General features: G+C 40.1%; 1 protein-coding gene and 1 long non-coding RNA gene across 7 annotated transcripts in view; one reads left to right on the top strand and one right to left on the bottom strand.

The window, feature by feature from the left end:
- The window catches only part of LOC115270170 (nuclear receptor coactivator 6), an 85,704-nt gene that overhangs the window by 5,414 nt on the left and 55,808 nt on the right, over positions 1-24,482 (bottom strand). For 4 of the 6 annotated variants that reach the window (XM_029879409.2, XM_029879413.2, XM_029879410.2 and 1 more), the window contains 6 exons: positions 13,832-16,235; positions 8,694-8,895; positions 8,379-8,613; positions 8,228-8,317; positions 7,750-7,917; positions 53-281 (listed from right to left, as the gene is read on the bottom strand). In XM_029879409.2, coding sequence (XP_029735269.2) covers positions 53-281; positions 7,750-7,917; positions 8,228-8,317; positions 8,379-8,613; positions 8,694-8,895; positions 13,832-16,235 — 3,328 coding nt within the window. The remainder of the gene's footprint in view (positions 1-52; positions 282-7,749; positions 7,918-8,227; positions 8,318-8,378; positions 8,614-8,693; positions 8,896-13,831; positions 16,236-24,482) is intronic. The other 2 variants (XM_029879412.2, XM_029879411.2) reach the window with 2 other exon arrangements.
- LOC134288190 (uncharacterized) lies at positions 12,425-13,451 on the top strand. Its single transcript, XR_009997805.1, has 2 exons — positions 12,425-12,844; positions 12,965-13,451. It is a non-coding gene; the product is annotated as an uncharacterized LOC134288190 (long non-coding RNA).

Raw genomic sequence — 24,482 nt, 5'->3', positions numbered from 1 at the left:
ATTATCGTCACATTAGAGAAAACGTTTTTCAACAACATTGAACAAAACATACTTGAATCGATTTTCAATTCGATCGGGAATTCCAGCGCCTTTAAGATTTTGGTGCATCCATCCATTTTGTAGTCGAAACACTTCAGGTGCAGAATCATCACTATGGGTAGCTCCTCCAGAGTAACCTGTTGCCATGCGGCAATCTCCTGCTTGGTCTTCGAGCAAGTTACACCTTCCAGTTGGTCCTTGCCCACTAGTAGGTCCAGGGCGTCCTTCACTGAGGCGGCTTTCTGTAATGATTATTATAAAAAAAAACTTTGATAGAAAGCTACGACGACGCAAAGGTAGACTCCAAAAACTATGAATTGTTGCATAATAGAGGGCTGCAAAATGTTGGTGAATCCTGAAAGGAGCGTCCAAAAACTGCTTTCTAGTAGTTATACGTCATGCTTCCTCGAGTCTAGATGACAATGATCCCCATTGACGTGAGTTGCGTGCATAGCTGGTAAAACAACCTGGACATTTTTTGTCCTTCTCGACATTAGCTAGATTGAGGGAATGCCTTCCTAGTACACTGTAGTTGTTTTACGCGGTCCGCGTAAAAAACCGCGTTATTTAAAAAAAAACCTCGTTAAAAGTCGCGTTATTAAAAAAAAAGTCGTTCCGGAGGAATTCCTGGAAGAATCTCCGGAGAAATTCCTGGAGGAATCTCCGGAGGAATTCCTGGAGGAATCTCCGGAAGAATTCCTGGAGGAATCTCCGGAGGAATTCCTGGAGGAATCTGCGGAGGAATTCCTGGAGGAATCTCCGGAGGAATTCCTGGAGGAATCTCCGGAGGAATTCCTGGAGGAATCTCCGGAGGAATTCCTGGAGGAATCTCCGGAGGAGTTCCTGGAGGAATCTCCGGAGGAATTCCTGGAGGAATCTCCGGAGGAATTCCTGGAGGAATCTCCGGGGGAATTCCTGGAGGAATCTCCGGAGGAATTCCTGGAGAAATCTCCGCAGTAGGAATCTCCGGAGGAATACCTGAAGGAATCTCCGGAGGAATTATTGGAGAAATCTCCCTGATGGCACTCCTGGTGTAATCTTGAAAGAAAACCCTGGAGAAATACCAGAAGAAACTATGAGAGGAACCCATAAAGTTACTCCTGGCGGAGACCTAAGAAGAAGCTTCTGGAGGAATCCCGGAAGAAGTTGCTGGAGGAAGAATTTGCCGGATAAATATAATAAACAATTTCTGGAGCAACCCAAAAGGAATTCTTTAACGATTCATATAAGAAACACCCAGATAAAACTTAGACGAATCGCAAATAGTTCTATTTTAGAAAAAAAAACTCCTGGAGAAATCTTAGAATGCATTCCTGTAGATATCCTAGAAGGAACTCTTAGAATGATCCCGGAAGGAATTCCTGCGGGAATCTCGGAATAAATATCTGAGTGAACCCCGGAGAAACACACTAGAAAAAATCCGGTTGAAATTATTGAAGGATGGTTCGAAAAAACTCCTGGTAGAATCTTAGAAAACACCTCTGGAGAAAACCCTGAAGGAACTCCTAGGAGATCCCATGTTATTAAATCCTGGAAAAAAAAATAGGAGGAACTCATGGAGGGATTTTTTGTAGAACATCCAATAAAAATCTCAGAGACATTTCTAAGAATCCCCGGCGAACTCCTAGTGGGTTTTCCGGTGGAACACCTGGAACAATTTCCAGAAAATTTTCTGCGAAATCTTAAAGAAAAACCTTCGTACGGAATGCCAGAAGATTCATCACAAAGACTCTTTCGCGGATCTTCATTAAATTCCCTCTAAATTTCCCGAGAATCTTTGTCCCAGTATTTCTTCAAGAACTCCGTAAAGAAACCGTTTGAGTCCCAGCAGAATTCCTCACACCGAAGTCCGAACCAATATTGCAGAATTGATTAGTATCTATAACCATAGTTCTCGCTCTAATACCATTAAAAGTTCCCCTAGAATCCCAGCGCAATGCCTCTCATCTTACTATCTGGATTTTCCCCAGAAGCCCACCCAAAAGTTAGGTAAAAATTCTGCACGATGATACGAAGGGATTGGCACTTGAATTCGCACTACTTGCCTATCAATTCGTTATCATTGGAATATCACTTGGAAAGGAACATCTTATGCCTCTTCAGTTAAGAGGAAACAAACCATCATCGTTTAGCAAAAACTCAAAAGCAGTTTTCTCGCTGAAATCTCAACCAATGTTAATGAAAATTTATCACTGCACTCTGGCCACCATCTGGATAACAGTGAAATAATTTTCAATGACGGTTTTGTGACTTAGAGGAAGAAAACTGCTTTTGAAAAATTGATGATTGTTGATGACTGAATGATGGTTATTTGAGCCTTAATGGAACATCGCTTCAATTCGCTATTGACAGAAGATCGTAGTGTGCGGCGTCCGAGTACGGACGCAAAAAAAAAATCACCCCCGAGTTTTTTGTGCCTGTCATATTTTTTTCGGAAAAAGAGTTTCTAGTGAAAATTTTCGAAATACTCGGACAAGTTGCAAAGTTTAATAAAGTACAAGCAAAAGTGCGATTAAGTGATGCAGAGCGTTGGAGCTACCAGGATTAGGATTACCGAAAACGACACGGTATGCAGCGGACGGAATCGAGCACACTCAAAAGCTGCAGAATTTCAAGTATCTTCGCGAACTACGTGGTATCTACAGCAAGTGATCCAGGAGGTGTGGTTTGATAACGTTGTCTCGGCTCGGATTGCGAGAATGCGGTTGGAACTCGTGACCTGGAATTGCTGTGTGTCCAGATTGTTATGTGAAGTTCTTCTTCCATACAATGTCTTGTAACACTCGGATGAGACGTGCGATGTAGGTATCTTTAGAGTTATGGGAGGCATAATTTCCTCCCAGGACGATTCAATTTATGATTGACCCATAAAGTAGGTAAGTGAATAGGTAGTTGCAACGTAATATCCAGAATACGGTAAACTAATAATTGTTCCCTCGCTTTGGTTATTCAAAGTTGTCACGGTGGGGGGCTATACCCAGTAGCATTCCGAGTGCCAAGTTGTGCACCTTCGCTTGAGCCTTAAATAAGTGGAAAACATGGTTTACGAGTTTAGCGGAGATGGAGAAATCAGCCGCAAAGTGCTCATGGGGACAAAAGGAGCATGGCGCCCTCCGAAAATAACGCAACGCGCTAGAGGGAGCGGGAGAGTACGGCCGATACAAACATTTTAAGTTTTTTATACAAATAAGCGTAACGGACGGAGGGTGGGGTAGGGGGTGGCCAAAAAATGACCTAAGCCTATCAAAATTTTCTAAGTTATTTTGTAGTTCAAGTCGCCTGTTTCCAATCATTTAGATTTTTTTTTATTATTGACCCTAATTTAGCATGAGAATATGTGTGGGTGATCTTTGCGTTACACTCACCATTAGAGTTAGGAATCTAAACGGCAACGGACGCTAGGAAAAATGACAGCTGGATAATTTAGCTACCAATTCGCAATCAAAGATCATCATCACCCCATCGCGAAATCGTTTGGCTTGCAACGATCAACGAACCACCATCTTTCGTATGTTAGAGAGGGTGTTCGCAGTGATGCTTCACCGCAAACATTACCGTCAGGAAGGTGACTCCAACATTCGGGAGATGGTGTCGTGTCGATCGTTGCAACGCTTAATAACCAATAGTAAATAATTGGTTGTAACATTATTCAACATAAAATGTTTTCATTAATATTTAATCATAGCTTCCAGGCGGGAAAACTTGATTATATTACTTGGTTGGTTATGCACAAGATGGAAAGTTGGAAAAATTGTGCACGATGTGATACGTATGTGTCGCATTAATTTCATAATAATTCATCCGTATAATTTAATCCTACTAAATTCCAGATCATTCCCAAACCAAAATTCAAACTCCTTTCTATTTACGAGGGCGTCGGTGAGTCGCTGACCTCTCGATAAATAGATATCATCCCTTTCCTACTATCCCTTCCCATCCACATAACATGTTTCTTATCGTTTCAGAGAGCGATCAATGGCGCTTAAGCCTAGGCTTGTTAGCCAGGACACAGTGCAAATACCTGTGCCCCATCCCGGAAACAAAAAGGCCAATGGAGTGACAAAATCTTTTAGCTACGTCACTCCCAACGTTGGTGTTTGAATATACTAAAACACTTACACTCACACCAACACATCTACATGATTTACCCAATTACACTTACACAATCTCAATATTGCCTCTTCACTCGCTTATAGTGAATCCCAAATCAACCCATTCCAAACTCCTTGACACTTATGGGGGCGTCGGTGAGTCGCTGACCTTTCGTAAAGAAGGTGTCATATCATCACATCCTTTCCTATCCTCGTAATTCTGCGCACGCGAAAAACTCTCAAAATATAACATATTGTAAGGAGAACATGATTCATAGATGAAATTGAATTGAATTCTTTATTTTCAACTTTTATACGACATTACGACCATATTGGAACTTTGCATGTCCCCAACATTGATACTACCTACTTTGATTACTAAGCAAAGAGAATGTTAATCATAATACACAAAAGAATTTTGTAGCATTATCGAATACTACTACGTAAAGCTTTTTAGTTATCCCCATATGCACATATTAGTAAAATTTACTTTCGTTTCTAAAGGCAATATAAACTTTTTCGACAACAAGGTGGCACAATCTTTGTTTGCAAACTGAGACTTCTCTCTTTTCTAACTCCAGGATTTCCACTGTTTAAGAAAATTCCATGTAAACTCACATCATATATCGCATTTGACGAATGCTTGCATGAATACATAAAATTTCCCCCGAGGTTGATAACAAATGTTAGTCCGGTCGAACTATCAGATCAAAAATACAAGAATCGTAAATTAGCCTTCAAAGTTTATAAACTAACTTGTTGAGGCGTAATTACATTCACCGGATTGCTGGAAACATAGAATATCATAGTTTTTTAAAGACACGGACACGTTCAATGCTACCAGTGAGCTGTTTGCTCTTTGAAGGAAGCACGACACTAGACAACGGACTAGCATGCAACGCCCAGTGGCACAGCCGAAAACTTTTCCTGACAGCTGCGGCGGGAATCGAACCCGTGGTCCTTAGCACGATCCGACTAAAGGCTTGGTGACTTTATATGATGCATTTATATGATGTTTGTTTATTAATTATATGTTCAAAACTTATGTCGTTTTTCTTTTTTAACCTGGGTTGGAACTGGATTGGCGGAAAATGTGTAAGCAAACAACGTCAAACAAACTTTAGTACAAGCGAAACCGAAGTCGGGTTGGGGTTGAAACTGTGATCTGATCCAGTTCCAACCCAGGTTGGAACTGGATAATAAAGAAAAACGGCATTAGTGTTGAAATGTCTGTGCAGAATTAGGACCACCATTTAATACTGGTTCCTAATTCTGCGCACCTAAGAAGAACAAGAAGATTGAGAAAAGAAGAAGAAAACTCAATTGTTTTTGCCGATTCTGATTCCTTGAAGACAGCAGTACAGGATGCGCATGGAGAAGCAGACATTCTCTTCATTATTTATGTCGCAAAATGCTTCAGCTCATGAGGCAACTTTTTAGCATTTTCGCTAACGGACACAGATTTCAGGCAATTTTCAATACATGCAACATCATTTTATTTTTTTACAAAATAATAGTCGTTGATTTGAAAAATTTTTCTTCACAAACTTTTTCATTACTATTGAAACAATATTCAAAAAATATATTTGAAGCTAATATTGAACTGGCGTCCGTGTTTTTGTGGTATATTCGAAAAAGTGCGCCGAATTAGGGACTGCGCAGAATTAGGGCCGGTCACGGTATAAATTGAATAATTTTCCCCACTCGCGCGCAAAAAAGTACATTTCAATTTCAATAGCATTTCAAGTCCAAATCGTAAACAATCTGGTGCTCTTTTCTTCACACCCTTCTTACAGCATCGTTTCGTTAAAATGCTGTCAGTTAAACAAATGGCGACAAACATATCTAAAGGTCTAATCTGCAAAAAAGAGGCTCTCTTTGTTCCGATTCTCTTTAAATTATTACAATGTCACAGAGAACATTTTGACAATTTGTGATGTATAGAACGGAAAAGGATTGTTTAAGCTACCTTCCGACGCAAAAAGTAAATTAAAATTTATAAATACAAGCTCGTTATAATCGAAAGAGAAAAGACTTAAAGCGAGGCTCTCACTTGCACTTAGGACCTATAGAAATGTTTGGCCTGTCAAAATTACTTACGGAAAAAAGGGGAATTTTACTTGAGCGCTCAACTTGATAGCAGGAAACTTAGCTTTTTCTGTTAAATATCCACATGTAAAAGCAGGGACAAGTTACATTTCGCCTTCGTTATTTGCAACTTGTGAACGTCTGGTAGAAGCAGAAAAAACATAATTCACTCTTCTTCGTTTTCGTTTTAATTTTCTGTTATAAGGCGGGCAAGTGCTATTTTTAGCGACGGTTAGGTGTAGAATTGTTCACGGATTTTCAAATGGTAGTCTCGCGTTACGCTTGTTTATTTTTAGCATGCCGGTAGGTCGGCGCCAGTACTACAACATCGACAGAGCGATAAAAGTACGAATATATTCGTACCTATTGGCGATTAAAATTAGAGGTTATGTCGTAAAAATTTAGAAGTTTGAAAGGGAAATACCAGTTCCCCATCATCAATTTTTTTGGTAAATTTATCGATAAAATGATTTGTTCTACCCCGATCCCACATTAAATTTTATCTGGAACGACTCAATCACTAAAATACGAAATGGGATTTCATAAAACTAAACCTCACTTTAGGAGGCCAATAGGGGCGTTCCATTATCAAATGCTATTCCGACCGATAGCGTCATTTGCAAAGTTGAGTGTGTCGAACCCACTCCTTTTAACCTAACTGAATTAGTATTATCGTCGCAGCCTCAAATCGAAGTCGCAGCAGAGCGGTTTTAGCGTGACATCGTGGTTAAAATTCAATTTTCGCACCTCTGGCCGTCAAAAACATAAAATTAAAATTCTAAACTCCAGTCAAAGTTGACTTGAAAGAATTTGCTTCCCATAGTAACGTGATCTACTCATGACCAATAATAATATTTAGAAAATAGGTATGATCTCAACAACGCTCTGTCGATGTGGTAGGGCTTTTGTCGACCAACCGGCAAGCTAAAAATAAACAAGCATAGCGCGGAACAACGGGCACAGCACTTAAAAATTAATGAACAATTCTACACCTAACCTTCGCTAAAAATAGCACTTGCCCGCCTCAACAGAAATTGAAATAAACAAGAACAGCTGCTGCTTCTACCCAGGCGTAACTTTTGCTAACTGTTTTACACTTCAATATTTTACGTGTGTGATCAAAGAAACGAGTTTATTTGCTGCTTAGCTGCTATATTATAATTTGGAATCGCTAAAAACGTCAAATTTGTGAACTCGGGCAAATGCCCTTTACTCAACCTTTACTCCATCGCTCCATCATACGTTTTCATTTGCAATCAACACTGTTTTGTCGATATATCAGTGTTTCATGCTAAAAATAAAAATACATGCGTCATGCGCATACAGTGAACAATTCCACACCTCAACATCTCTCAAAATAAAACACACCGTTTGTCTCTTTCTTCCGCTTGCTCACATGGCAGCGCTACAGAGAAGCGAGAGAGCGAAACGAAACGAAACGAAAAGAATCACGCACATCGCTTACTGCGATCTAAAAATATTAAACGAATAAGCGGTGTTCTGCTTTACCGATAATGACGAAAACGCTTACCTCGATATCGAGCTGCAACGTGAAGAACGGTTGAATGTTGTCGGTGGCGTGGTCGCCCTCGCGATGCACTCGGGACCGCAGCTTACCGCCAAAAATGTCACTCATCGGTGATCGGCCAAAGTCAGTAGTCCGTGTGACGGTTCCCTTGTTGCGGTTACCGCAGATGACCTGATCAAATGAAAAGAAAAAGAGATTGATTCGATTTCGTTTTGGCACATTTGAGAAATAAAAAAAGCGACAAAAAATGTTTCCCATCAATCTTAGATGATAAGGAATCGTTGGTTCCTGTAACTATCATCTTACACACAGACAGGAATTTACTATCCCCACCATATGCCACAGATTATGAGATTGAAAACTCAGGCTCTGCCGGCTTAAGGATGGTGGGGTGGTGAATCGAACCTAAGACCTAGGGGTTACAATTCACGTGCGGTGTCTCTACCACCCGAACTATTATCTTACACTCTACTTTACCCACCTTCCAATCATCTTGGTCGTCGTGGTGGACCTCACCGTTGGCAGCGTCGTCTCCATTAACATCGGATTCGTTTTTACTCAGTTTCATCAACTGTAAGTTGGGGGAGGGAATTAATAAGTAAAAATGTTTGACGAATAGATTGAATCCATACCTCTATCATCTCATCGTTCAGACGGTTCAGAACACATCCAAGGAACTCTTCGGCATCCTCCTGGCGGCCTTCGACTTGGAAAATGTCCGACCGTAGCAAATTCAGCATCCTGTGGATCATTAGTGGTTCCAGCGGAGAATCGCACTGAATTTCCGGAGTTTCGTCTTTCTTGGTCTTGTCCCTCTGCACCTTGGAACGCAGCTGCAGAGTTGAGAACTCGGCCACAAGAGCAGACCTAGAAAAGAATAGTGACAGAAAAATATGTTTATTGAGCTCTGGCTATTTATATTACCCTCCTACGGCGGGTCTACTTACATGGCGTCAATGAATGGTTTCTGGTGCTTGCTGTTTCTGGCCGCCGGAAGTGAACGAATTGCCCGCATTAGATGATAAAATGGTGGACAGGCCACCAGAGCCTGCAGGATGGCATTGATGTAGCAGTAGTTGGAACGGTTGATCAGCCCTCTGGGAAGGATGCTAATGCTGTTGTTTTCGATTTGGTACGCACTTAGGAATTCTGCATTGCGAAAAACGGACACCAAATTAGTCGAATATTCTAAAAAAAATAACTAAAAAAAATAATAAAGAAAATAACTACAGAAATAAGAAGCAAAAAAATGTCTGTTTCAATTCTAGTGCCATTCGGATTGGGGGACCAAGTGGCAAACTCTCTGAAACGAGGATCTCGCCACGGTTCACCAGCATGAAGTCGGTTCAGGCGGCATCAGTCAGAACGACTGACACCATTGTTGAACCACTGGCAAACGGCCCGGGAGAGACCACTTTCACTCTGCCACATGTGTAACGCATATTGTTCTATTGAGTGTTTGAGAACAGTTTGCTGACTTCATGTGACTTTTTTTTTTTTTGACTGACTGGGGATTTGAACCCGGAACGCATGAGAATTGTGTGGCGCCTTAACAGTAGGCTCCACACCAACGTTCAAATAACAGAGAAATAAAAATAATACAACTGAAGGAGGAAAGCAATAAAAATAAAACATCAATCGCGTTTTTGATTTGCAATAGATTAGGCCGCATTTTTGGTTGGCAGTGAGATTGACAGTACCCTCTAAGATCTTGATAAACCTTTAGGGTGTGAAAAAGTCCTTCATAGAAAAAAATCATACTGCAGCCTACAAAGATTTGTTTTTGCATTTTTTGTCATTTTCAGTAAATAATTTTTTTTTTTCAAAAGTTTACAAAAGTACGCTAAATTTAATATAGATCGAGCGATTCTATAACATTCCCCAGAAAACCATTCCCCAGAAAACCAATCCCCAGAATTCCATTCCCCAGAATGTACCATTCCCCAGAAAACCATTTCCCAGAAACCCATTCCCCAGAATGTACCATTCCCCAGAATTCCATTCCCCAGAATTCCATTCCCCAGAATGTACCATTCCCCAGAAAGAAAATAAATTTATTGTTGTTATAGCGTAATACTTGCGGTGTAATGAGTAAACCCACTGCAAGGGTTCTCATAACATGTTGTTAAGAGCACTGAGTGCAATAGAAGAATAAACGTTCAGTTTTATGATGACTACCAGCTTACACGGTTCACTTGTGCGTCACGAAAGAACGTCTTTTAACTTCTTTATACGGTTATAACAGTGGCGACGAGGATGGGATGTTGGAGTTTGTACTGTGCATTTCACGACCGTTGGTATTCGTTGCCTTCGGCGTGAATTTTTTGGTGCAAATTCCATTTGGCGACATGCGTGCTATGTGCTTTTATTGTTATGTTTTGTTGACCACCGGTAGCTGTATAATTTTGGCGTGAATGTGTGTGTGTTTAGTTTTATTTTTTTTTTTGGTTCGTGCGTCTGTAAATCTTGTTGCCTGTTTTTCCGTATCTTTTTGGTTTTATTGTTTAGTCAGTGTTTTAGTGAATGTTGTTCATTTTTTGCTGACCTTTTTTGCACAGTAGTGCATAAAATTCCAAAAGTACGTGTTGTGATTTTTCTTTGGTGTAGCATGGCGCGATGTGTTATTTTTTAATCGTGAATTTTGGCGCTCACCATTTTGTTTATTTGTGAAAGAGAAGTTTTTTTGCCTGGAAAGGCTTCATTTTACTCTCTTTCTTTTTGATGAGGCAACAAAACAGAAGGCATTTTGATTTCCATTTTTTTTTTGCTTGGAATTGTTTGGAAATTTTGAAGACCATTTTTATTTTATCTGCACCACACACACAAAACAGTGCCGATTCTGCACACTTATTTCATGACGTTACCGACGTTACTCATTGTAGAGCAAGTGAACCTCGCCGAAATTGGTAAACAAGAGTGTACTTTTATCAACTCAGTCACTTCTTTTTATGTTTGCTGAGAATCGTTGGTTGCATCTGTTCCTGGTTCTGCTGCCTGGCAGGGTCGGTTTATCAATGGTGCAGCACATTCGACCCCTTCTCTGTTGATGACCTGACGAAGAGCTTAAGTTGCAGACAAATGTACGAACATCGAGGATGTTTGGATGGCGCAACTGTTAACGTTTTCGGAGGAGGATGTAGTGCATCGGAACATATTTGCTTTGTCGTGGAAAACTTATTCACCGATGACCATACTAAAAGAAGCGAGGAGGAAACGTGCATAATAACTGAGATAAATGAATGAACCCCAGCGTATTGTGAAATGCCGTCACCAGATTCCAACGATCTGTTTGCGTTGTTTACAGTTTCCAAGTTTTATTTCACTAATATACAGTGTTTCTCAACCGGAAGAACAATCAATCAGTGCTCATATTCAAAATGTTCATTAGAGTAGATATTTCGGGGTTTAATGATTTTGTAATAATGATGTATATTTATTTATTCATTCTATGTTCATTGAACGTTCTGAAGTAATCGCAATTAAGGAAAAGATGATTATAAAATATGCATGTATTATATATTTTTATATTTCAATAATTACTTATTTCAATAATTAAAGGGGGAAGGAGTTGTTATAGCGTAATACTTGCGGTGTAATGAGTAAACCCACTGCAAGGGTTCTCATAACATGTTGTTAAGAGCACTGAGTGCAATAGAAGAATAAACGTTCAGTTTTATGATGACTACCAGCTTACACGGTTCACTTGTGCGTCACGAAAGAACGTCTTTTAACTTCTTTATACGGTTATAACAATTGTTTTATTTCTGAATGGTTTATCTTCTTCTTCTTTATGGTTCTACATCCGCACTGGGACTTGGCCTGCCTCTCTTCAACTTAGTGTTCTTTGAGCACTTCCACAGTTATTAATTGAAGGGCTTTCTTTGCCTGCCATTGCATGAATTTGTATATTGTGAGGCAAGTACAATGATACTTTATGCCCAGGGAGTCGAGAAAATTTTCCCGACCGGAACGGGAATCGAACCCGCCGTCTCCGGATTGGCGATCCATAGCCTTAACCACTAAGCTAACTGGAGACCCTGAATGGTTTATATTAATCGCTAAAAATCAAATATTTAATCGTAAGAAATCACCGAAAGAAACATCCTGCCAAAAATTCTTAAAAACTTTGGAAGTAAGCATGATTTGCCTTTACAATTTAGATTATTGGTATAATTATTGGCGTCGCAACTGCTTACTTTTTCAACATACATTTTTCCTTCTTTTCTGCATAGGTTGTTCTTTCGAATTGCACTTTTCAGTAAATTATCGACATCAAAATTTCTTACATTTTCTACGTAGTTTTTCCTTCTTTTCTGCATAGGCTGTTCTTTCGAGTTACACTATTCAGGTAATTATCGGCACCACAAGCACAGGTGTTAAGAAATTTGAAAAAAAAAATATATAATAAATATAACATCAATTTAACACCGGTGGTTGCAATAATGCCCATAATTTCCTGAAAAGTGCAATTTGAAAGAACAGCCTATGTAGAAAAGAAGGGAGAATCTATGTTGAAAATGTAAGCAGTTATAATTCCAGCAGTTAAAAAATTACTAATTGCCTTAATTCTAAGAAAAAAATTGTTTTAAAAGAAGGAACATTGTTGGGTTTTTGAAAGCCAAATGGAAAACAATGATACCCTTTTCCTTTTTCATTAAAAATATATAGAATTGCTGGCATTAAAACTGCTTATACCTATGATCACTTTTTCTATTCCATAGTATAGGAATAATGATAAAAGCCCTTCTCATACCGCATGAATGAAGGGCCTTTGAAGCGAATAATTAGGAACATCCATTGGGATGGATTCCTCCAACCATTTGCGTAGAAAAACGTGGTCAGTTGAGTCTTTCCGAGTAACTCAAAGTTTTCGACAGAAAAATCTTTTTAATATAAACCGACCATAAACTGGTCCATTAGCATCTTGTACACTGAACAACATCAAAAGAAAATGCATTTTCTCTATAAATTTTGCACATCACTTTTAAAACTTTATTCATCGTGAAACAAGTGCTGCACAATTTTCACAAATCTGTCAAAAACAAAACATTTTATAGCAACGCAACTGGAATGGACAGTTTGTGAACTTTCAAGATAGGTTTAACCCTAAAAGGGATACCTTCATGGCCTCAGTTTCGTCACCTCGCTGAGTGTGTTCCATCAAAGACGAGCTCTGAAAGGCGCCTGGGGTCCAATGGACCCCAGGTATCCCTTTTAGGGTTAAAGATCAACATGCAACTGTGTACAATGGTAATTAAACGTTTGAACCATTGTAGAATATTTTTATGAATATATCGTATAAGAAATAGATGTTTGCGCGTAATAACACTATAATGTTGAAATCCTTGCCTATAACATATCATTATGATCAACATTGTACTGTTTGTGTATCGAATTAAACTTTTTAGACGAGTATATTAAGCTTTTCTGGGGAATGGTACATTCTGGGTAATGGATTTCTGGGGAATGGATTTCTGGGAAATGGTACATTCTGGGGAATGGTACATTCTGGGAAATGGTTTTCTGGGGAATGGAATTCTGGGGATTGGTATTCTGGGGAATGGTTTTCTGGGGAATGTTATAGAATCGATCGAGCAAATATAAAGTTATAGTGCCTGAAGTTAAATCTTTGGACGAAAGGAAAAGAAAATCAGCCAGAGAAACTCTGCTGACGGTTTTATTACACATCCTTTTAATAAAAACAACGCATCCTCGAGTACCGTTACTCCGAGTGATCCAGTACCTTGAATTTCATCACATTATTTGCTGGGCGTGACAAACAAATTACATTTTGGGTAATACCAACAATCCGAAAAAAGTTCTCGAAGCACAACTCATTCTGAAAGGATGCTGCCAACATTTGACTGCTCGAGTTGGACCAAATTAGATGAAGATTAGAATATGAGATTTTTGCTTATGAATGATTGCTATAGATAGATACAAAACAAATACACACTAGTAAAAATAAAAGCCTGTAAAGATAAATAAATTTCGAAAATAAAACAAACTAAAACACTAGATAGATAAAAGAACAGAATATAAAGAAAATCTAAATAAGGGTAAGCAATAAATAAAGGAATCTTACCTCCCAATTTGAGAGTGTTCTCATCCAGCTGTTCCGGTTTGGCAGCGGCGGCGGCGGCTTGCGCCTGGGCGGCAGCGTTGTTTTTGTTTTTGGAGCCAGCACTGGCACTGGCTGCCGAGGCACTTGCGGAGCTCATAGCAGATGGAAGACCTTGGGCCGAGGCAGCCGAGTAGGACATGGCCGAAGTACCGCTACTGTTGCTGGTGGTGTTATTGTTGGACTTGTCGAAAGGCAACACCTTGGCGATCGGTTTGGTCGCTGCGGATGATGAACTTCCGGAAGGTTTGTCCGTTGATTGATTCGACGTCGAAGAAGACGACTGCTGGGTACTACGATGCAGACTAGGGGTGAAACTTGGCGCGAAGGGAGATGGCGTTGGGAGGGCAGGGCCAGCAGCCAACAAAGGTGGTGCTGCAGCAGGTGCTGGAGTTGCCGCAATCGGATGAACGATGCTACTTGCGGCCGCCGTTGAATTAGAAGACGTCGTAGCAGACGAAGAGGACGAGTTGAACAAACTAGCCCAGGACTGGACTTTAGGAGCTGCAGCCGCCGTCGTTGCTGGAGGTGGTGGCGCATATGGCGTCGGAACGATGATTGGTCCCTGGGTGTAAGGGGGTTGCGGCGGTGGCACCGAAAGAGATGGCGGAGGACCTGGCGGTGGAAGAGGGGTATTTATCTGGGTGTCACGTTGGGGGATTGCTTCCACTTTTTTAGATTCCATAATCGGACCTGGATTGACCGAGGTTGTCGCGTGATGGTGATCGGTGGAACTGCTGAAGGACTTCTGCGGTGCTAACGGTTGTTTATGTATCGAAGGAGGAGCAGACGTGGTTCCAAGAGTAGTAAACGGAACAGGCGAGGTATTTTTCTGATAAGGCTTAGTGGAACTAGTAACGGATGGACCCGATGAAGTGCTACTGCTGCTAGTGGTATACTCCTTATTGGGAATGGCCGACACGGATACCGACGCTGTAGTCTTTTTCTGCTGACTACTGCTGTTATGTTGTACAATTGTGGTCGTGGAGGACGTAAACGACGAGATTGTTGTAACCGGTGGTTGAGATCCTGGATTGGCCCAGGTGCCGGATCCACGATATGGACCATTCCGCCTGTCATCCTTGAGAACAAACTTTTCTTGTACGGCCCGGGTTAGTCTCGCTACTTCTTCAGTTGAGTTCTGACTCTTGTTGCTATTCACAAAAATTTGGGACTGATGATGGTGTTGTTGTTGTGATTGCTGATTTGGCACTGGTTTACTGCTGTTGCTCGTGGATATATCACTGGTCTTATCAACGACAACGGTGGCAGGAGTGGCCACCGACGCTACCTCGTTGGTTTTTTTCTTCGGATTGTTGTTGCTATCGTTTGTGATTGGTTGCTGATGATGTTGTGTTTGTAGTTGTTGGAGGTGGTGGTGGTGTTGTTTGTCTAAATTCAGGAAATGGGCCGGTATCGGTGGAGGTGGTACGTTGAGCTGGGGTGGAGGGACATGGGTTATAGTAATCGGTAATGGTACTGGAATTTGTGTAGGAGATATTACTGTTGCTACTGCTGTAGGTACCGGCGTTTGTGGTGTTTGCTGAATAGCTGGTGGAATTGATTCTTGCACAACAGTTGTAGTTTGTATTGGTGCTGGTGTCGTTTCTTGCATATGTCCTTGTTGTACCGGAGTGAATTCCGCAGTGTAGGAGTTTTCAACTTGAGCATGAATATTGGTCTGTTGAGGTGGCGGCGGAGTCATTGATTGATTGTATTGGGATTGAGGTGATTGCTCAATGATGTAGTTGTTTTCTTGATCTACCGGTTGCGTTGGTTCATGATCGTGTTGTTGAATTTCCGGCTCTTGTTGCATTTCCATGAGTGAAGAATGCGATTGGTGTTGTGTCTGTTGTTGCTGCTGATGATGAGGTTCTTGTTGAGGCTGTTGTTGTGGCACAAGGTACATATCATTTTGGTTCAAGTTATGCTGAGATGAAGCATTCGACGAGGGAGATGATATCAGATTGGCCGCTGGAGACATTACTGCATTATTGTTAATTGCATTATAGTCATCCGAAGGCGCTGGAGTGATTTGACCGTAGTCTTCCGTCTGAATTGGCGTCGTAGTTCCCATCGTAAAGTTAGGAACATTTGGGTCAAGCACATGAGCTATGGGTTGCATGGTAGGTGGCCCTTGTTGTATCATGTTCATATCATCTTCTGCTGAGATGTATTCTACGTTCTCTGGATTATATTCCAACATAGTCGGTGGTTGCCACATACCCGGATGCATAACACCGTCTTCCGGGGGCTGTTGTGGGTTATGATCGTCTCCTTTATCATCGTATATATGATATTCGGGTGGGTATATTGGCTGGTACATAACACTCGGTGAATAGCTATACATCGGCCAATTAATAGGGACCTGGGTTCATAGAAGCAAAATGAAAGAAAATTTAATTATTATTTTGAATTCAACTGAAAACGTAGTTCGAATGAGTGTAACCAGTTTCGTACCTTTTAATCCCGCCCTATGTTGCATTTTGCCAGACGTTTCTCAAGAAATTCCGTTGAGGATGCCTTCAAACATTTTGAAAGGGATTCCTCCAGGAATTACGCCAGGGAGTCCTCCGGAAGTTCCATCAGGCATTGAGCATCAGGCATGAAGGAATTTCAAAAAAATAACCTAAGAAACTCAAGAAGGAACTCCCGAAGAAATTCCAGCATGAACTCTCGCAGGAATATCATGAGAAACTCCCTGTGAAATTCTAGGATGAACTCACGAAGTAGTTTCAGGAGGAACTACCGAAAGGATTTCCGCAGGAATTCTAGGAGGAACTATCTGATGATTTCCAGGAGGATCTGCCAGAAGGAATTCCTAGAGAAATTTCAGAAGGGACTCCTGGTAACATTTCATGAGGAACTCTCGAAGGAATTCCAGGAGGGTATTCAAGAGGAACATCCGAAGACATAATATAACGAACTCATAGAGGAATTCCAGGATCTTCGAGGAACTCTCATAGAGGTACCAGGAGGATACTCGTGGAGAGTATTCAAGTGGAGAATCCGAAGTAATACTATGACTTACTCCCGGAGGATTTCAGGATGAACTCTCGTAGGGGCTCCAGCGTGAACTCTCAGAGGAGGAGGAACTCCAGAAGGAATTTCAATAGGAAGTCCTAGAGTTTTAGGAGAAACTCCTAGAGATATTCTAAGGCAAACCCCCCTAAGAAATAAAAGTAGAGTCCCCTGTGAAATTTAATGAGAAATTTCACGAGCAACTCCTGTGGGAATTTCAGAAGGTGTTTCAAAGTGACCCTTCAGAGAAATTTCGGTAAGAAAGGAGGAATTTTGGGAGGAATTCTCAGATTAACTCCAGAGATACTCCTAGAAGGATTCCAGAAGAATTTCCAGAAAGAATTCCAGAAACAACTTTAGGAGAAATTGCAGGACGAACTTCCGGAAGATTTCCTGAAGGAACTCCCGGACGTTTTTCAAGAGGAACATCCGAGCAATTCTGCGATAAACTCCTGAAGCATTTTTGGGATCCAGGAAGTTCCATGAGGAATTTCAAGAGGAATTCTAGGAGGAAACTCCAGGATGGTACTCTGAAGGAATACTATGGCGAACTCACAGATAAATTCTAGGTCGAACTACCGTTGGAGTTTCCGCGTGAACTTCAGAGTGAACTCCCGGAAGAATTCCAGGATGAACTCTCGGAGGAATTTCAGAAGGAACTTCCAGAGATATTCTAGAATGAACTAAAGAAATTCTTCAAGCATCTTCCGTAGGAATTCCTGGGGAAATTCCCGGAGGAATTTCATGAGAAACTGCCTGCGGAAGAATTTCAGCATAAACTCTCGGGGGAAATTATGACAAACTCACAGTGAAATTCTACGTGAAACTCCTGGTGTAATTTAAAAGGGACTGCCGGGGGGAATTCCAGAGGAACTTAAGAAGAAACTCCCAGAGGAGTTCCAGGAAGGACTTTGTGCGGAATTACAGAAGAAATTCCCGGAGAAGTTTTGGAAGAAACTCTCATACTTACTTAAGGAAAAAATTTAGGATGAACTCTTAGAGAAACTCCTGGAGGAATTGGAGGAGGAGAACCCGGAGGAATTCCCAGATGGACGTTTCTCAAGAAATTCCGTTGAGGATGCCTTCAAACATTTTGAAAGGGATTCCTCCAGGAATTACGCCAGGGAATCCTTCGGAAGTTCCATCAGGCATTATTTTATCCTGTCAGATATTTCTCTGGACCTAGCCAAGATGCGTTACACACCACATTTTGTCATATGAACGCGTTTGTTCAATATGCCACCAGTCTCTTGAGGGCATTCTTTAAGTTTTAGCAGTAACCACAAGCATATTCTCGAAAAACATGATGGAACCGTCGCTGAATGAACCAAATTGATTCTGGCCATCGGTTCCCTCAGGGCGCCCCAGAAAGTTTCAGAAATGGTCAACCAAGAGTGTGGCCACTTTTGATACGACCACATACATAGGAATTAAAAATCATGATGGTCACATTACATGTTTTGTTGTATGATCGTAATTAGCTTTTGTTGTCGTTTCCGTCGGGGTACCTGGATGTTCCAGAAGTGGCCAATAATGGGGGCCATGTCTAGCATCGATACAACCTCAAACAAATCTATGAAAATTCATGAAGGAAGATCCGTCGCATGACACATTTTTCTGTTAGAATATGATTATCCTCTAATGTCGGTTCTTCAGGGCATCCCGGAAGTTTCGGAAGTGGCACATGGGAACCATGGCCAGTATTCCTATTGACGAAAAATCATAAAAAAAGAGCCGTGGTGTTTTTCATCATGTTTTGCTAAATAAACGTAATTGACCCCTATCACCGGTTCTCCAGGTTGTTTCGGGTCATCCCGGAAGTTCCCGGAGTGGCCAGTGGTGACCATGTGGTCAATGATTCATCCTGACATCAGCTAATCATGCCTTACAAATTGCTGAACTTCATAACTGTAGTCAAGTCAGGTTTCATAATCTTGCAAGTAGGAGCCCGAACGCGCGCATTCCGCCACCCACGAACCACGCGTTGACAATTTCAATCAAAGCCACCCTGCCCACCTGGGTGCACCTCAGTAAAACCAGCAAAATTTTTCTAAGTCCAAATCGTAAACAACAAGGCCACGAAACGTCAAGGACTTAAAAGAATTTTCCCTAGCAACCACGGCGTGCAGTGCCCTATACCACCGCATACTGTTCGAATTGTATCCCGAATAGGTGGTTAAGCAAATCTCAAGACCAACAATTGAAAAGGCCGCAACAACATTTTGTAAACAAACATGTTTCTATCGACTTAAGGCTCAAGCATCCGTCATCATTTTTCAGAAAATGAAAAGCAGGTTTTTCGCTGTAGATCAAAACAATGACCATGAAAATGTATTCACTGCATTCCATTCGTCATGTGGAATACAGTGAATATATTTTCATCGCAAAAACTTTTGTTTTGGATGAAAAAACTGCTTTCAAATGTTTGATGATGACGATGATTTCAATGACGAATAGTTCAACGTTAAGGCCTTTTGAACTCCACCCACACACCTCACCACCACTAACAGAAAGCGCAAACAACAAGCTTTCTGATAGTGGTGGTGAGATGCGAGGGTGGATCTCACGTTGAGCACATAGTGGCTGAGGTGCGATGCAAAGAGATAAGAGATCGGATAAGCGTCGAAGCACACTCTGTGGAAACTATATGCAGAACGCATGAACCGTACATAGTAGATGAGTTGCAATGAGTGCGGAGATGCGATGGAGCTGCTTCGACGCATGTGATCGCAAGAGAACGCTTGTCGGGTATGGATTTTATTATAGATAGTAGAGTAAACATAGATCCGTGTTGATGAATCCGTTGTATCCAAACGAACTGTCAAAATCTGTATCCAAACGAGCATGACGTCACGATTTGGACAACATCAATGGAGCGCATGACGTCATATTCAACTGTCACACTCTTGAAAATTACTACTTACACGCTTGAAACATTTTAGTCAGCGGTGTCCGCGGATCTATGTTTACTCTACTATCTATAGATTTTATGATTGCGCTCGTTGTGTATGTAAAGCAAGGCGGATTTAATGTGTTGGGAATGCTAGTAGGTAATATAAAATGCGTAACATATTAAAATTGTTTTAAACATAACTCAATGCTTCTTCACATGACATGCATTTTGATGGACCAGACGTAATAAAAATTTATCATATTGTCTATCGATCACCATGTAAAATACCATATTTCATTGTATATAAAATAGTATTCCATCAAATCGTTTAAGTTTTTTTACAGCATAATTTTGTTATTATATGTGTATAAGAAAACATTTTATTTTCTCTGTTCGAGATTTGAATCCAGTGATCAATGTTTGATATGGTCGTTTGTTCAGTGCATGTTATTCATGTGCAAGTTAGAAAGTTTAAGGTTTTATGGTATTCAACTTAATTGCTAAAAAGATTCTGATTGAAAAGTTCTGCTTTTTTCTTTGTCAGGCAAAACTAGATCCCTTAACGAAAATAGTGTGACATCAATTTCGATTGATACTCTTTTACCTAATATAAGGACTGTGTCGTTAATTATGAGTACACCTGAAAATTGCTGTATCTGAAAATGTTTTATTTGTTTTGTAAATTAAATTCAATTACATTGTTTATTGACCATCAGAAAAGCCCATGGTATCATTTTATATTTGATTTTTCGTGGATCTTGCCAGCTCTCGCACCTTCTTCTTGGTGTTCTTCATAAGGTTTTGGACAACCGTTCCGTCGATGGTTTTGTTTGGGTTGACCCAGTTTTTCTTGAATTTGACCTCTGCTCCTCTATCCTTTTGCCGTAGTTTCCCTTTCATAAAAGCCAAATACATCTTAATGTGCCTAATTTGCGGGTAATTTGAAGGGTTCATTGCCTTTTCCACAAATTGGACATTGTTTTCTTCATACCAGTCAAAGCTGTCACGCGCATAGTGGCAGGATGCCATATCCGATCAAAATAATGTAGGACCTTTCTGCTTTCAGATGAGTGGCAGAATTGGTTTCTGGGGAGGCATTCCTTCCGGTATATTTCGACGTTTATACTTGGGACGGTGAAGAAAGGTGACGATTTCATACCACTTTGACAAATTGCTTGCCAAACTAATACATTTTCCCAACTTTGCAAAAAATCGATTTTTCCGAATTCGGAACATCAGTGCCACGCTTCACAGTGAAAAATTATGCCCCTGAAGGTGCCTTGTTGTCCAATATGACATACGTTTTATCGGGACTACTACGAAAGGCCGAATCACGAAAGGCCGAATCACAAAAGGCCGAATCACAAAAGGCCGAAAGCACGAAAGGCCGAAGGTAACAAAAGGCCGAAGCACGAAAGGCCGAATGGAACGAAAGGCCGAAGGTAACGAAAGGCCGAATGTAACGAAAGGCCGAATGTAACGAAAGGCCGAATGTAACGAAAGGCCGAATGTAACGAAAGGCCGAAAGTAACGAAAGGCCGAATTACAAAGTAGCCATTTTATTACTTAACCCTTTCCGTTCCATTACTTTTACCATATAACAAGAAAAAAACATTTAAGCAAATACATATTGTCCAACATAAATTCATTATACTCAAATCTTTTTGGAAGTTTGAACTGTTGTCTACAAATGTGACATGTATAGAGATAATTATACATAACATGGCATAATAAGCTTATAACAGCAGCACATAAATGATAGAAAGGCGAAATAGCTGGCCGAACAACTACGTTTGTTATATAGGGAAACGCTTGCTGTCCGAACTCGCTAACGCTCGTCGGACTTAAAAAAAGATAACAACTTCTGTTCGCATTATACCTAGCATACTATTGGAACTGCTGTTTTCCTTGGATTCGAGTCGACGCAATGCCGCATGGTTCACATTTATGTGCATTTTACGTTGGAGTGGGGAGTTATTTTTTAACTATTCAATTTGAGGTTATAACATACATACATACATACATACATACATTCTTTTAATTAATAGAGTATTTGACTAAACGGAAACCGAGTGAATATGCGTTTTCCGTAATTCGGCCTTTCGTTACGTTCGGCCTTCTGTTACATTCGGCCTTTCGTTACCTTCGACCTTTTGTTACATTCGGCCTTTCGTTACCTTCGGCCTTTCGTGATTCGGCCTTTTGTGCTTTCGGCCTTTTGTGGTAGTTATACTGGTTTCGGCCTTTTGTGATTCGGCCTTTCGTGGTTCGGCCTTTCGTGATTCGGCCTTTTGTGTTAATCCCGTTTTATCATCCATGATTATGCACATGTAATTTTTGCTCAAAACATCGTCGTACAGTTTCCGAGCCCGAGTTTTCACATAATCCGCCAGAATTTGACTGTTTTTTTTTTGGACATTTCTGTTTTGGGTAAGTCTTTAGGGAATTACGCTCCTTGGCGCGCTGAACCATACCAATAGTCGTTCCACACTTTTTTGCGCAATCTATGATGAATAGGGTAAGAAATCAAACTTTGAACTAGTCAAATTGTAAACTTAATTTGAACCATTTCAAAATTCATCAAAACGAAGTACTTTTCAGGCAAATGTTGTCCCGAAAAAAGATGTTAAACAGCTTTCCGTAATATAACCTGATAACATGTACTTTAAAAGCATTGAAAAAAGCGTTTTTGTCATGAAAAACAGGCAATTGAAAAATCACTGTGATTTCACCCATTTCCCCCAACAGAAAGCACATTTTCGGTGCACTCGTACAGCTCATGCATTGTATCACAGGCAATATTGAACACGTCAAATAAAAGCTTATTTATCGTAGAATCGACCAACCGAATAATATTCCGCATTATTTGTGATAAAATTATCAAATTTAAGTGTTTCTTACTTGGAGAATGTTATCTTAAGTTGAACCTTTTTCACTTCTCATCCGTAAACACTCGCGTTGCTCCACTTGAGGAAAAACTTTAACTTTTAATGAAGGTTATCTTTTGTTTACAACGCTAGCAACACATAAACACACAGCAGTTGTCAAAATAAGACTTAGTCTTTTAAATACAGGGCCTCAAAGGTGTACTCATAATTAACGATGCAGTCCTTATGATGAATATTGTGTACTTACTGGAGACATCTTTTCTCGTAGATATAGCCAAAAATTTTGTAATTAAAAAACCTTTACCCTTAAATAATACATACTTTGCATCCTTTGACAGATACGTATTTCGACCTCAACTGTAAGGTCGTCTTCAGTGTCTTGTACTTGAGTCGAGTCAAGTACAAGACACTGAAGACGACCTTACAGTTGAGGTCGAAATACGTATCTGTCAAAGGATGCAAATTCTTAGTGGAATTCAAAGGAACCGTACTTAACCCGATTTTCTTTTTATTTACAGATATTCCCTAACAAGCCCAGGTTAATCATCATCAATACATACTTGCCGATTTTTTGTTTCTTTTTGCCGAGGTCAGCACAATCAAGAAGTTTTAATGCCGAAAATCAGTATAACAGTCTCATATTGATTTAAATTGAAATCAACACTCAGATAGCCCAGTTCGGAAAGTAAAAATATGTGTATACATAAAGACATCGCTCACGCGGATATAATTACATGTTATACAGTCAGGTTTTTTTTACGCGGGGGATACATACCGCGTAAAAAAAACCGCGTAAAAATAAACCGCGTTAATTCAAAAATCCGCGTAAAAATAAACCGCGTTAATTCAAAAATCCGCGTAAAAAAAAACCGCGTTAATTCAAAAATCCGCGTAAATGAAAACCGCGTTAATTCAAAAATCCGCGTAAATGAAAACCATGTTTTATAACTTTTAACTCAATAATTTCCTTTTTGATTTTATGTTAAAAAATGAACTCAACGAATTATTTTAAGACAACATTTTAAGATTTTTGCCTGTCACTCAAAATTTCTACAAGTTACACAAACTGCCAAGCTATTGTTTAAAGGTTCAAAGCTTTTACAATCATTGATGACGTCAAACCCGACATCAACCTATCATTCACCTATTTTTATTTTGGCCACCAAACCCAACATGGACACAATACTTGGTCGATGTTGGTCCAACAGTGGCTCAACATTCGATAAAAATTGACCCAACTTTGACCCGACATTCGATATTTTTTCAGTCTGGCGGAATTTTGCAGGGTTTTCTCGTATTTCGTGCCCAGCTACTCATTCGAGTGACAATGTATTCAATTGACAAGGATTCACTTTTTATTTGATAGGTGCTCTGATTGAATGAAATTGTTTTGAACATGAATAGAAGGAAAAATGTTTAAAAAGATTTGTTGGTTAATGTTCAAATGCATGTGTCGAAGTACAGGCAGTAAATCATGTTCACTTAACCTTCGTAACGCGTGTTCTGGAACTCAGTTTTTAAAGTCTATGGCTATGACAGTTGTTTCTCAAGCTAAAATAGTAACTATACATAATAAGACAGGGTTTAAATCAATAATTATTCCAAAATAGTTTTAAAATATTCCAAATCAGCCAATTAAACAGCCAGAAATGGACATAATAGACATTATTATCTGATAGATACAATAATAGATATAATAATAATCTCTGGACATAATAGATTACAAATCGTAGATTTGTACAATGAGAAAAGTTCATGTAATCTCAAGAACGGTTTGGATGTCCTTAGACATCTCAACAGATCTTATGCTGTC

This window comes from Aedes albopictus, chromosome 2 (genome assembly GCF_035046485.1).
Source record: "Aedes albopictus strain Foshan chromosome 2, AalbF5, whole genome shotgun sequence".
Classification (NCBI taxonomy): Eukaryota; Metazoa; Arthropoda; class Insecta; order Diptera; family Culicidae; genus Aedes; species Aedes albopictus.
Note: the sequence above shows the minus strand (reverse complement) of the source record. Positions and strands in the feature narration are given on the sequence as shown.